This window comes from Octodon degus, unplaced genomic scaffold, assembly GCF_000260255.1.
Source record: "Octodon degus isolate 3935 unplaced genomic scaffold, OctDeg1.0 scaffold00057, whole genome shotgun sequence".
NCBI classification, from domain to species: Eukaryota; Metazoa; Chordata; class Mammalia; order Rodentia; family Octodontidae; genus Octodon; species Octodon degus.
This window is the reverse complement of record NW_004524633.1, coordinates 12,971,632-12,986,409: the sequence shown is the minus strand read 5'-3', so window position 1 is coordinate 12,986,409 and position 14,778 is coordinate 12,971,632. Positions and strand designations below refer to the sequence as shown.

General features: G+C 41.2%; 1 protein-coding gene across 3 annotated transcripts in view; it reads right to left on the bottom strand.

Moving 5' to 3' along the window:
- Positions 1 to 25: 25 nt before the first annotated feature.
- The window catches only part of Tyw3 (tRNA-yW synthesizing protein 3 homolog), a 26,759-nt gene continuing 12,006 nt past the window's right edge, over positions 26 to 14,778 (bottom strand). For 2 of the 3 annotated variants that reach the window (XM_004634004.2, XM_004634005.3), the window contains 2 exons: positions 13,925 to 14,058; positions 26 to 4,980 (listed from right to left, as the gene is read on the bottom strand). In XM_004634004.2, coding sequence (XP_004634061.1) covers positions 4,764 to 4,980; positions 13,925 to 14,058 — 351 coding nt within the window. In that variant the 3' untranslated portion in view covers positions 26 to 4,763. Of the gene's footprint in view, positions 4,981 to 11,210; positions 11,447 to 13,924; positions 14,059 to 14,778 lie in introns of those variants that run through there. The other variant, XM_023718270.1, reaches the window with a different exon arrangement.

Sequence of the window (14,778 nt, the reverse complement as noted above, 5' to 3'; positions counted from 1 at the left end):
TAGAAATATCTTAAAATTGCAAAATACATTGTCCTTTCATCATGGGATGCCCTTCCCCATCCTTTTCCTACTGTTCTTATTTAGGGATTAACTTTGGTTCTCTTTTCATTTACCTCTCTGGTAGACATTTTCCTAGTACATTCATTAACTGAGAAAAATGTTCCGGACACTCTGACACTGTGGGTTTTCTTTCCTGCCCAAATCTTTTCCTGGCAAGACAGCTGCAGAAGCTCATAGCTAAGAATGTGCACTGCACAACTTAAGGGGCCGCCCCTGATGCTTCTTTAGAGGAACGGCCCCTCCTGAGTGGTAGAGTTCAATTTGCACAGCTGTGCACATTGCCAGGCCCTCTGGAAGCTGCCCCAGGCCCAAAGACAGGAAAGAAAATTAACTGATTAGTATATTGGAAGCTTCTATGTATTCTGCCTAAAAGGTGCGCGCCCCCAGCCCAGGGCACAGGTACACTGCAACCCACGATTGTGTCTCTTTTTCTCTTCATTCTGTCTTCAACACTGTTGCTAATGGATTCTAAAGCTGCTAGGCTGATTTTGTCAGATTCACTTAAATGTGCTGTTCAAATAAAGTCTGGTCTACAGACTCTGGTTTCGGAAACCAAGCATGTTCTGGCTGTGGGTAGCTGATGTGCAGCTCTATGTAGGAAACACAGACTCGTTGTATACCCTGTGCAGGGGTTCAGCTTTTCTGAAATATCCACATCACTGGATACTTCATACTCCTCAGGGAGTGCCTCTGTTCTCTTCCACATTCCTCTATCTGCAAGAGCTTGTCTTGGATTTTTCGATCAAGTGAACCTCTATCTTATCCTCTAAACAAAACGATACTCTCCCAAACTGTACTTCTAAACAAAGTCCCTTACTTCATTACTGTGTTCTTCCTTACTTTGAGATAACTGTCCCTACCTTTTGCCTCTTGTGACAGTATACATTATAAAAATCATCAGGAACATACCTCTCTCAAAGAATGTTTAAATCTACGTCATTTCCATCCTAAATTCAGTTCACATCCTGTTGTAAGTTTAAGTCAATACCAGTATCATTTCTAACATAACACTAATTCCCAGTATCAACTATTATTTAACATAAATATTTAAAACAGATTTATGCCATCACTTTAGAATAATGTATTCGGGTCTTGTCTCATACAAAACACCACTCCAGTGCACATGATTTATTTCACAGTGCTCCCAGGAGCTGCTCCTAACGGTGTGGTGACATGCTAAAGTCAGGTGAAGCCCCAGTGTCAGCAGATCCTGCTGGGAGTTTGGATGACAATTACTCACCCGAGTCTTTCCGGCTCCTGGGCAAAGGAGCTCCCATGATTGGCTGGGAGGCAATGGATGTGAGGGTGGGGGTAGGGGTTGGGAAACACACACTGGGCTTTACCACCTCTTTTGGGATACAGCAGTGCCAGCAACTGAAAGGGACAATGGCCAAGACTCAAAAGCTGGGAGGTGGAACTCAGCATTAAAAATAAAGGATCCAAGTTCTGCTGGGTGAGCTCCAAGAGTCCCCAACAATACCCCAGCAATTTGAACTTCTACACGACTTTTAAAAGAACACAGTAGCGTTCTGCTTCTGGAAGATGGGTTAAGTATGCTTTTCCCTGTTCTTTCTTCCAAGTGCAATTAAAAAGTCCAGATATTTCACAAACAACATAAGACTCTGAAAGATACAGAGGCAAATGGACCAGCTCAGGATTTCAGGATGTGAAAAAAACACTAGGGTGAGTCCCTGTTTGTATTTGTTTGATTTTATCACCTGGCATATTCTAGACCAGGCCACAGAAGACCCAGAAACGCTAACACTTTATTGGCTCAGACAACAACAAAAATTTACAATGGAAATCTGCTTTCCTTAGGTTGAAGTTTAACAAGAGAAAATCAAGTTTACTAGGTATCAATTCTACTAGGGAGGTCTACCAGTGAGCCAAAGTATATAGGACAGGGACGGGCAAGACGGGGAATCACTGTCTGATGAGCCATGCCTCCTAGAATCAATGAGAAGATGGAGGCAAGAGGAGGCAGAGGGTAGGCCAAAGACAGGTATATGGGAATGCCTGGCTATTACCCTTCACTCTTGATGAGAACCTGGCATCTTAAAAATTACACAAGTGGTGAATGAAAAATACAGTGAGCACTTAAGTTTTTAAAAATTTATTACAGTAAAAGATGACTGCCATAAATCCCCCTCAAAACAACCTCTCCTAAACACACTTATCCCACAATCCTTGCCACTTTCTGAAGCAGTTCTACAGGTCCTCTTTTGTGTATATATGAACCATGATTAAAAAATAAAGCTGAATGTTGCCAAGCACCACCCAACGGAAAGGCAGACTCCTAAAAGCCACCACAGTGCCTCCTCATCTGCTATATTTACCAGATCTGGCATCACACAACTTCCGGCTTTCCTAAAGTCAAAATGACCACAAAAGGTTGTTTTGAGTGCATTCAGAATACTAAGGCACGATGGAGACCGCTGTAAAGTGGTGCTGAGCAGGCTTTAGGATTACTTGATTAGCTTTATATACCCACTTTTGACTGTCCAAGGGCTAGAGCTGCTGGCTGACACACAGTAAGTACAACTCTCCATGCCAATCGTCACAGTATAGGCTGGCATTGGTCTGTGACACTGTGATACCTCTAAGGGCAAGACAAGAGTGCAGGTGAGGACATTTGGCTCTTCTCCAATTGTAGGGCAATAACTGGCCAATCTCAGAGATAAAAGTTCTCTTAATTAGCAAGATTTACTGCCTAAGAATGGCTTTAACTTCTCAAGGCCTTGTTCATCTTTAGGCCTCCTACCTTGGCTATTTCTTTTATAGCCCTACATTCTCCCCAAATTTTTTGAAAATCTATTAAGTTCTAGCAGTTCAGAGAAGTCTTTGTCTTAGCTCCAAAGAGTCCTGACTTTCTTGGACCCAAAAAACCATATTTCTTGTTTATTTAATCCTTTGTCACTATTCGTCATAGACCAGGAGCCAGGCCAAGCTCCTGACTAGAGGCAGTCATGACAGTGCCATGAAAGATTAGAGGACTTCCAGAACTGCTTCAGAAAGTGTCAAGAATGATATTCCCAGTCTTCAAAGTCACTGGGAATATTTTGAGGGAGATTAATAAGGTGTATTTTAATGTAACACATTTTAAACATTTAAGCATTTTCACATACGTTTATATCACACATATGCAATGCCTGATGACCCTGCCAAGTGGTTCTTGTCAAAATTCTAAAGATGATCTTAAGATGTGATAAATGTTAAAGAAAACTATTAATGTGTTTACTATTAAGCTATTAAGAAAACAAAGAGTTCTCCATAAACAAAGAAATGATTCAGAATTCAGGAGACCCATAAGGGATACAAGTGACCACTATCCCTGACAGCAAGGAGGCAGGGTACCCAAAGGAAATGCCTCTGGAACAATAAACAAGGAACTAGGGGCTGGAATTGGATCTGAAGACTCCAAGAATATTGTGGAAATATTAACAGCAATCAGATCAAGAAGTAACGTTTTCTTACTTTATATTCCAAAAAATGATCAGTTCAGGGAATGACGAGAAAACAGAAAACTCCACAATCACTTTAGAACTGCCTGGCTACCACCCCCGCTGACTTACTGGGAGGAGAGTAGATGGCTATGAAAGGAGCCTGTTGTAAAGCCGAGCACACAACTGCTGTCTGAGGCATGCAGCAGGGTGCCAGTTTAAATATAACTTATGTAACGTTAGCACTTGCCAGGCAGATTATAAAAGTGCTAGGAAATGCTCTAATACCTCAGTGGTTAGTTACTACCTTATATAATTCTTTGTATTTGATATTCTGGTCTTATAATTTGTTAATTCTATGTCTATGGATTTCCTTTCAAATATATAACACTTGTAACCTGGTATACTCTGAAAATACAGTATGAAATCACTTTCATTCTATCACAAACATAAATAGTAACATATATGATTACGGTCTATTAGTAAGTGCTTTCACATTTTAACTGGATCCTGTTAGTGCTCCGACAGTATAAAGCAGGCAGGGACTAGAATTACACACAAAAGGAAAGCCCTCAGAAGTTAAGAAGTCGGCCCGCGGGCCTCCACCTTTTGTGTGGCCTCAGAATCCAAACCCATGGCTTCCGATGCTTGCAGTTTTCCACAGTGCATCCGTTCTGCCTGCCAGGCAGCCCGGGTCTTACTGGTCATTTCTGATCAGGCTCAGTGAAAAAGTGGGGCCACCTGCACAGATAGCAGGCTAGTGGCAAGCCCCCGTCTGGGCGAAATAACAGAAAAAGCAGGTTGAGGCATTTTGTCCTGAAGAATAAGAGTATCTGTTGTTTGATCCAAAAGGTTGAAAAGGAGGGAAAACCTTGTCACTGGACTCCCTGACAAAGGAAACAAACTGACCTTCCTCTAAATGCTGGGTTAAAGGAGAGAAATATTACTAACATTTTTATTTAAATGCCCCAAATGTTAAGGTGTTTTGAAAGGGTGTTATACTTAGTTTTAAGGAGAGGCACTAAAAATCCTTTTATTTTTGTTGTGATTTGTTGTACACCTAACATTTAGGGAGCAAACGGCATACAAAGGTATTTTTTAAAAGCCACCTGAGATTGGAAAATAGGCAGAGAAAACCAATCTTGCTTTTCTGACAGCAACACTCAATAACTAATATACTCAACAACTAAAAACTCTTATGAAGAGCAGCTTTATAAAATCTACTACAAACAAGATTTGACCAAAATACTTCAGAATCAAATCTTAGTAATCTTCAGGGAAGAGAGTAACACTGATTCCTAGATCATCGTCGCCATCATTTTCAATTTCTTTTTCACTTTCCTCAGGGACATGTGTGTCCTGTGCTTTGGCTGTGTTTCTCGCCTTCTTAGAGCACGCTGGGCTATCTTTCTCTCTGATCTTCGGATGTGATTCCGTCATTGTCTCTCTGGCCAAAGCATGCTGTAGGCAGCTGTAAAACCTGCAAAGAATTAAGCCCCACTGCTTCATCTGTGTGGTCACAAACTGAATGACTGAAACACGCGGCACTTACCTAAATCTGAGTTTCCTCTATGAGACTTAATAATGCACATTTTTTTTTTTTCGGAACCAGGGATTGAACTCAGATCCTTGTGTTTGCCAGTCAAGCGCTTATCCTACTGAGCCATCTCCCCGGCCCCTCCTCTATGAGACTTAGAAAATAACTGGAGTGGTAATGCATTCTGTGGCTTTATCAGTGTTGGATTAGGAAAACAGATGTCTTTTCAGTTCTTTAACAACACTCCTGGAAATTGGGTTGGATTCACTTTTGTGACTGCCTACCTAACCTCAGTTTCTATCCCAAATGTAGGGGTTAAGCCAAGCAGGTTAAAAACATGGAAGTACTCCTTTGTTTTAAAAATCATAAGTATAAAAGGCTCACTTAAGAGAATTTGAAAAATGAAGTCACAAATACAGGTTACTTCTACTTAGAAATAATCACTTTCTATATTTACTTTACATTTTATTAATGTAGTCTGAATTAATATATTTATTATTATATATACAGTTTTTTAATAGTTAGAATATTACATATCAAACATATTGTTTTTTAAAATTTAATATCTACTGGAAACATTCTTTGGGGCTGAGGAGATAGCTAGGTGGTCTGAGCCCCTGCCTGGCAAGCTCAAGAACCCAGGTTCAATCCCAGGTCCCCATGCCATGCCAGCCCCAGAGCCACAGGAATGCAGTGCTGGCCACCGAATCTGGGCGTGGTGGTGCACACCTGTAATCCCAGTGCTGGGTAGGCTGAGACAGGTGGATCACTATAAGTCCAAGCTGCATAGTGAGACCTCATACCAAATAAATTAATTACTAAATAAATGATTAAAAATTTTAAAAACAAAAATCTTCAAATTATCAAAATAAACTACAAAGTAACACTTTTTAATCCAACCCAATTTCCAGGAGTGTTGTTACCAGCATTATCAAGACTGGCCTTTATTTTCGAATTTTCCTTAATACCAATAGCAGTGTGATAAGCATGAAAATGTTGTGATCTGAATTTATGGCCATTTCTTTAGCACAGATATCTAAAATTGCAATCACATGGTTAAAGGATACAGGCCAGTGGTGGTGAATCTATAGCTTGCGTGCTGCTGCAGTCTGTCCGTGTCCCCGAAAACTCTAAAAGGTTGGCCACCAGTGGCACGGACATTTTAAAACTAGATCAATTCTGCCTGTTTTCCAGAATAATGTTCAAAGAGATATGCTTCTAATAGCAGTACCTGAGAGGGACCACTTCACTCATAGATGGGCTAATAAAGCATACCCTACTTTGACAGGCGAAAGTGGCATCTCATTTTCATTTCTTTGTAAATGGAAGTGATTTTTTCACTTACTAGCCATTTGACTTTTTAAAATACAAATTACTCGTTTCCTTCATTCACTTTTCATTGAATTTTAATATTATCTTAGTGCAGCAATCACTGTAAGCTCCCAGACAACAGGCTTCTCTGCTTTCTGAGGCTGCTATTGTCCAGTGACTGTGCTAGACACAGAAGTCTCTGACGAGGCAGCAGGTGCCCTGTGTCAGATGCCAGGGCTCTGGTGGCAAAGCTGAGTCCCTGAGTTCCAATTAACTTCACTGATCTCCTCATTTACGAAAGGGGTATTCCTACTGTGTGCTTAGCAGGGATGTCAGAGGATTACACGGATGATGGGAAGCTACTGAGCGCAGGGGCTGGCTAGATTTGTGCATGAGGACTATTTTTATGGTGTGCAACCTCATGAGAACAAGGGCCTGTCAATCTGTTTTCTGTTAAATTCTTTCACACAGTCCACATCTGGAACACTCAGTAAACATACGCAGAATAAATGAATGAGTACTGAATAGAAAAATTCAACATGGATCCCTCCCTCCCTCCTTCTCTTTCCTTCCCTCACTCCCTCCCTTTCTTCTTCCCTCTTAAGAGACTGTACCCAGGTGGTCTCCACCACTGTCCTGCACCACCAACACATTATCATCATCATCATCATTATTATTTTAATTTTGAGATAGGGTCTTGCTAAATTGCACTGACTGACTTCAAATCTGAGGTCCTGCTTCAGTCTCCCAACTGGTTTGGATAACAGGCATGTGTTACCACTAATGAACAGGTTGGGCTCTACTTGGAATGGCTCTAAAATTCTAAAACCTCAAATATCCACCAACTCCCAAACAACTCCCATAACTATAATCTATACACTGCAGGATCACTGCATATCTTGTGTGTATTTTAAGAACTTAGGCACTCATCAAGGCACTGTGCTTGGTACATAAGAGGTGCTCCAACAGTATTTCCTCAATGAATAAATCAGTGTCCAACAAGGGGGAGGAAAGGAAAAGGACTAAATAACACTGACAAGTAACACTGAATCTTTTCCAACATTTTCATTCAATGCCCTCTTTATGTCCTTGACTAAACTTTGGTTACCCACAGATATCATTTTCTGTTGTCCCTCTCAGGGGAGGCTGCTTTTTCTCTCTGTACTGCATCTACCACGGAGGTGAGACATGAGGTCCGAATTCAACAGGCTCACGAACTCTTTCCCAAACTACACTACACTGCTTCTCCTGCTCCACCCGCCGTCTACCCAGCTGGCTGAGTCCCTTACACTTACACAAACTTCTATGCTCGGCGCTATCTTTCCCTTCAGGGCCTGTCTGCATCTTGGGTGACTTCAGAGACTGTCTTTTTCTCTGCCCCTTCTGTGCACATCTGTTACCCAGGAGGGATGACCTGACACATGGGTGTGTACATGCCACAAGAAGGCGTGAGCACCCTTCTCTGATCCCGAGATGCTGCCCTTCATACATAAGCCTCCCCGTGAACATGAGGCCTCATCAGCGAAGTGCTTTTTCTGGTCTGTACTTTATCCCAAGAAAATGTAAGGTAGGACTAAATTGCCCTTTTTTTGTTATCATCACAGAGCATTAACAGCTTATATACAACTTTTTCAAACACATTAAAAATGTATTGAATGTAGGCCAGGGGGAGATAGCTCAGCAGCATAAATGCATACCCTCCCCCCAAAAATGTATTCAATGCTTTAATTTCTCATTAAAGAATCTAACTATTCAAAGCTGTGTCCTTTGGTTACCAAAAAGTAACTGGTAAAATGGAACAAAGATTCTTTTTTGCTGAAAATCAAGAATAACAACTTGAACTGTTACTTTCCCCTTTTGGATGAGAAATCCTTTGAGAGTCAGTCAGAAACCTGTTTTGTAATTATGTGCTCTCGCCTCAGCCGATGACCCTTCACCCAGCATTCTAAAAAACAAGTCTCGCCGTGTAATTTTCTCAGCCATTACAGGCAATGGAAAGAACTCTAAATAAATAACAAAGTACATTCAGGTACTGGCACATCTCCCAAAAGAGAAGAAAATCAACTTTTCTTCTGTTTTTTTACCACTCTAGTTCAGATTATTATGCCATAAGACAACTTATACTTAACTCTCTATAGGACAGAGAACTTTAGGCAGCCCTGGAAAAAAAAAAAAGAATCTGGGTCAGGGAACCACCTGCAAGAAAAGCTGGAAATCCTTCGCCTTCTGAAACAGGAACAGAAACTGGAGGAAATCTAGGCTCAATTTCATGCCCATTTAGGCTGACATCAGTGATAAATATCAAAGATGATCCTTCTGCTTATGCATGTATTTAGACTTTAGCTGATTAAACGCTGCTGTTCTAATTCAACAACCCACACGTGGGTGACATGCCCGTGCCCAGTACAAGAAGCTCAGGTAGGAGATGTGTCTGTGCTGCGAAGCTTAGCGAGAGCTGCAAAGCCACATTCGGCATACTGCCGAGAGAAACACCCCCAGATGAAGCAGGAGCACAGCAGAGGTGCGCTGCTGCCATGGAGACGTGGAAAACCCATCCCGCAGGGGAAGTGGCTGAGTGCGGAGGACAAGAAAAGGTAGAGTAAAAACAGATGTGCACAGAAGGGGCAGAGGACAGCAACGATGGAGGGAAACTCTCCTTTCTCGGTCTTCCGGGTGCATCAAGCCTGCATAAGCCCTGCCACCCCTTTTTCTGCTGCTGCTGTGCCTTCCCCACCACGCAGCTCCTGGCTTCCAAGAGCCAGGCTCCTAGGGCTCTTAGGAAGATCTGGTGGGCCCGACACAGTTTCACTGCCTCCTTCCATGAAGCATCTTTTGATTGCACTTCACCACTGAATTGCAATCCAGCTTACTGAAACCTGACAGCATCTGGCGCCTTTTTAGGATTTGTGCCACTTCCGGGTGGAAGCTCTTTCCATGCCTGTCTGAACTACGTTATGCTCCTATAAAAATTTTCTGAGCAGGATCTATGAGTCCACCTGAGTTGCAGTGCCCAGCAGTCCCTCATACTTTATAGCTTCCTCTGTGTACGTCTGCTGAAAGCATATACAATTTCTTATTCATCCCCATCCAAACTATGGCCTCTGTGATTCAATAGAGGTTACTCTAGATGTATCTGATAAGCCTTGCCACCAGGAACTGAGTTCTGTCTAACCTGGGAGAGACTGAGAACAGACCTGGGCTGGCTTATAACTCAGAGTCTGTAAATAACTTGGAAGCAGGTTAGTAGAAAGATGGATGGCCAATGAAGGTTTGGGGGGCCTCCACCAAGCCATTTACTTATCATTATTAAAATCCAGCCATTGCTCAACTCTTAAGAAATTCGAAGACCTAAATGCCAAGAAGTGAAACTGTGAAATTCTTAGGAAAAAAATAGGAGGAATGCTTCATGATACTGAATTTGGTAGTGATTTCTTGGGTAAGAGCAAAAACACAAGCAAGAAAAGAAAATAGACTGGACTTCATAACAACTTAAGCTTTTCGACACCAAAGGATACATACTACTATGAAGTAAAAAGGCAACTCTCAGGATGGGGAAAATACCTGTAAATCTTGTATCTGATAAGGGACTAACATTCTGAATATATAAAGAACTTCTACAGTCAACAACAAAAACCTAAACAGCCCAATTACAAATGAGCAAAGGCCCCACTGACATTAAACAGATATTTTCCCAAGGAATACAGATGGCTGACAAACATATGAAACAATGTCAAACTTCACTAATCGGTAGGGAATTGAAAAGCAAGACTGTAATGAGATGCCACTTTATACCCTACTAGATTGGTTATTGTCAGAAAGTCAGAAAATACTAAGTATTGACAAGGATATGGTTCCGATTTATCGTTGCTGGTGGTAATGCTAAAGAGGCACAGCTGTTAGGAAAAACAGTATTGTTTTAAAAAAAATCAATGTAGAATTGCCACACAGTGTAGCAGTTCTGGGCATATATACAAAAGAACTGAAAGCAGGACTGCGGAGACACTGGGCACTGTGGTTCAGAGCAGCATTATTCATCATAACTCAAAGGTGGAACGGCGTCCACACACCACCGACAGGCCAATGGATAAAAAATGTCTATAAATTCAACAGCATTTGTCAGCCTTCAACAAAAATAAAATTCTAATATATGCTACAGCTTGGATAAACCACAAAGATAATCCAAGTATGAAAGGACAAATATATGGGCTTATTTAGGGGAACAAAGATCTTAGCTAGCTTTCCGTCACCAGGAAAACCACCAAGACAACCTAAAAGGAGACTTACTTGGGCTAATCCTCCTCAGGAGCCTGAGGTGAAGCAGAATGTAAGGCCCCTGAGGGAGCCTGCGTAGAGAAAGCCCCTTGCTTCATAGTAGACAGGACAGAGAGGGAGGGAGGGGAGAGAGCAGGAGAGACAGGGCTTTTGTGACAACATCTCCCCAAGTCCAGTCAACTGTGAATCTACAATGGCCGGACCCTTCATGAGGACAGTGTTCTCACGACCTTATCATCTCCTGAAGCTCCTAACACGGCTGCAATGGTGACTAGACCTTCAACACAGGGAAGCTGGAGGTGAGCTTTAAGGATCTGAACTTTAACAAATACCTACAAGAGCCAAATTCACAGAGATCCAACAGAGGGTAGTATTCACCAAGGACTGGGAGTATGGTTTAAAGGCTACACGGTTTCTGTTCTGGTTGAGGAAAGTGCTCTGGAGAGGGATAATGGTGACAGCCGCATAACTATGGGAAGATCCTTAATGCCGCTGGTTAAAATGGTAAATTTCATGTTATCCATATTTTACCACAGAAAAGGAATTTTTAAAAAACCCAACCACTAGACATAGATTCAATTACTTTGTCTTTTAGATTTCTTTACTCTTAACAATGTTATATGCCAATATATTCAACCCTTTTATTCTATGTCTTAACATTTTCTTATTACACAGCTGATGAAAAGAAGAACATGCTTAACTTCATTCTACTCATAGTCAAGTGGTGGTTTCATTTCTGATTCATGTCCTGACCTCTTATTAATAGACACAAAGAAATCCGTCCTCTTGTAGTTAGTAAATAGATCTTCAAACTTCTTATTTTCACCTGGAAACCATTATGTATAAATGATTTTCCTGTGCCTGGTGTCAGGCTCTGTCTCTTCCAGTCTGCAAATCAGCTGTCTATAAAGCAGGCTGCACTCTAGGGCCTTGTCCTGCTGAGCGCCCGACCCACAGGACTCGGCTGTTCCTGCGGCAAAATCTATCCCACCTAGAAGTAGGCTTCCGAACTGAGGTTTTCAGAAACAAGGGCTTTTTTTTTCAAAAAGAAATATTCTGCCTCTGAAGATTTCCATGTTTCCAGAATATTTTGTGTTCCCACATATTGGGTTTTTTTAGGTTTTATAATTTTCCTATAGCTATCTGAATTATGAAACTGGCCTTATGACGAGACAATTTTAGCACCCTATCTGATTGCATAAGTCATTACCCCAGGTTCTCTCTACATCAGAAGAGTAGCTCCTTTTTTGTGTTTGGCAGAATATACAGCTGTTCCCAAAGGAGACTGCTAATTTGTTCACACTTTCTGAATTCACGTGTAATCTTCTAATCAGTATCTTAAGACACTTTTACCTTCTTTAATTTTTCCCTGATTTTATATGATGAGCATGGCTCTCTTGATGACAGGGTGCATACTATAAGCTCAGAGCACATTTCTGAGTCAGTGGATTTAAAGCATAATTTGATTTTATAGTTGGTAAATGTGGCTCAATTAACTTCACCAGGTGTACAGTTAGCAGCTATTGGGCTATATTTATAATCTTGTTGATATTCAAGAAACTGAGAAAATGAATTTTCCAGCTTCCTTGTTTTAGAACGGAGTCTCACTGGCTACTGCCTAACAAACGTAGTGCACTTTTGGATGGACATGAATAAGCCCTTGTGTCCATTAACATCTAGGGTTCCGTGGACCCTGGCTACTTGCCAACAGCTTACCTCAAATCACCACTGCTGGGCAAATGTTTGTACTCTGTGGCCAGGTTTCCACGGTCCCTTCTTATCAGTTGGGGTCTAGCTAGAAAAGTATGCCCTTATCCTCTAAGTCATCCACTGGTATAATGATTAACTTCTCTCCACTGCATGTAAAATAATATGTTATAAACAATTCCTGAGAGAATCAAGGAAACAGTCTATTAATTTTGTGAATTCTATGGTTCAGATGAGGAACCTTGGTTGAGAAAGCTTGGATGGTTATATGGATGTGGTTATAGGTTTATTTTCATGCACCTGTTGATGGGGAGAAGGGCTATCCTCCTTGAAGAGTCCACGACATGACAGGGGGACCACTCATTATGCTCATGCAATCTAATGTTTGCTAATAATTATTATTTGCTATGCATTTCCTAGGAGTTAGAAAAGAAAAATGAAGCTCAGAGAGCAATTTGGTGGAGCTGGGGTTTGAACCTGGTTTTGCCTAAGGAGACTAGCTCTTTTTTTTTTTTTTTTTGCAGAGCCAGGGATGGAACTCAGGCCCTTGAGCTTGCCAGGCAAGTGCTTATTCAACTGAGCTATCTTCCCAGCCCCGAGACTAGCTCTTTTTTACCACTCTGCACTGATATCATTGGTCTTGACTGATTCAAAACGTTCTAGATTTTGAAGCATTTTAAGCAGACAAGCGGAACAATAGATTCCTTTGTACTTTATAGATATGATTCATATTTTGTATGATGTGGAGAATCACACAGCAGAGATGTACGAGACTTCCTATGAGTTAATGAGGCTGCTACGGTGGTCTTGAGTGAAGACAGTGCCAGTAAAGATGAACAGAATAAGAGTTGAAGAGCTACTTAGGCAGTAACTGATGAATGTGTGGGAGCCACATGAGCAGAGAGAAAGAAAACAGGAGGTTAAAGTGAGAATCACTTGGCCACCTTGCCTTGAGCAAATTGAGATGTGTAACCTCGTGCTGGTAGTTCAGTGGCATTATCTTCATGTATAAAAGGCAGTACAAGATTTAATTTACCTATAAATGTTCTTTTTAGGAAAATTTTGGAAAAGAAAATAATGCCAAGTTTTATTCATCAGGATGTGAAGTTTAGGAACGATAAAACTGTGTGTACACTGAAAGCTACCTCCTGCCTACTTGGCCAACTGTTGTAATTCTAGATCTAATCTATGGGCATTAGGGGACTAGAGGTGTGAAACATTAGGCTTAAACTAACCAGGTGGTTCCCATGCACAGGATCCAGATCCAGGGCAATGTGAGCTCTGTCCCAGCTGCCCTCAACTTACTGCTGCTGGGTTCTGTTGCTGCTGGGCTTCAAGTGATTCTATTTGTCTCCTTAGGGCCCTTTATCAGTGGCCACGTCTCCAACTATCTATGAGGAAACCTGCCCTTTCTGTTCATTTAGTGCCCCGCAGCCTGACTCGCTGTCATCTCTCATCTTGATCATCTTTCCATTGTTCATAATAAAACTACAAGCAGACAAACAGCTGGGATTATAAACTAAAGACAGTATATATTCATAGTTTTAATGATAATCTAGGCATATAAGGATAGTGTGGAAATATCCGATTTTTATACCTTTCAATTCTTTTCTTATTTTCCTCTAGTTTTTGATTTGCTGTATTTAGCAGGAAGTCGATATACTCCTCGGTCACCATCAATTTCCCCTTATGGCTTAGTGGAACTTCTAAGCCATGTGTGCTCCGGACAGCCTACAAAGAGAAAACCAATTTAGATACAAAGACTTAGGCACCACGGCACTGATGAGAACGAAAAGAAAGGCCCAGCCGGGGCTGGGTGTGAATGTGGTTTAGCTCCATCACAGCACATAAGTCTGTGCTTTGACATAATTGAGCTGAGCACAGCTGAGTCAAAAAAGACTAAATAAATGTTTCCATCACAGCTATTTTTAAAGAAAGGCATTCTGTATATTGTCTTTCAAAAACGAGATAATGTCAAGGAATCCAATAACTTTTAACAGTTTCAATCTCACTATGGCTTAGAAAGCTTTAATACACAATTTAAAGAAAAGAAATAAATGAAACCATAACAAAGCTTCAAGGGAAGATCAAAAGGGATGGATGCCAGAGACTCTTAATGTTGCCTGAGCTGAATACAGTTATAAGATTAAATCACACCACTTCCGTCCCATAGTGACTGCTTGCTGTATGTTTTAGGGCTTCCATCTTAGTAATCCTGCTGATGAAAGTCAATAAATTCCAAACACTGGATAGAAGTTAAGAAAGGCAGAAAAGACAAACAAACAAACACTCCATGAAAGCTATTATGAACAATAAAATCCACTTAATGAAATTTTACTGCCCCCTCTGAGGCACAAAGACACAAGAGGAATATAAGGTTGTCCAGGGCATAAGAGCTCACTTTAGAACAGAAAATAAACAGATGGGCAAAGAATGACAACATATTGGTGG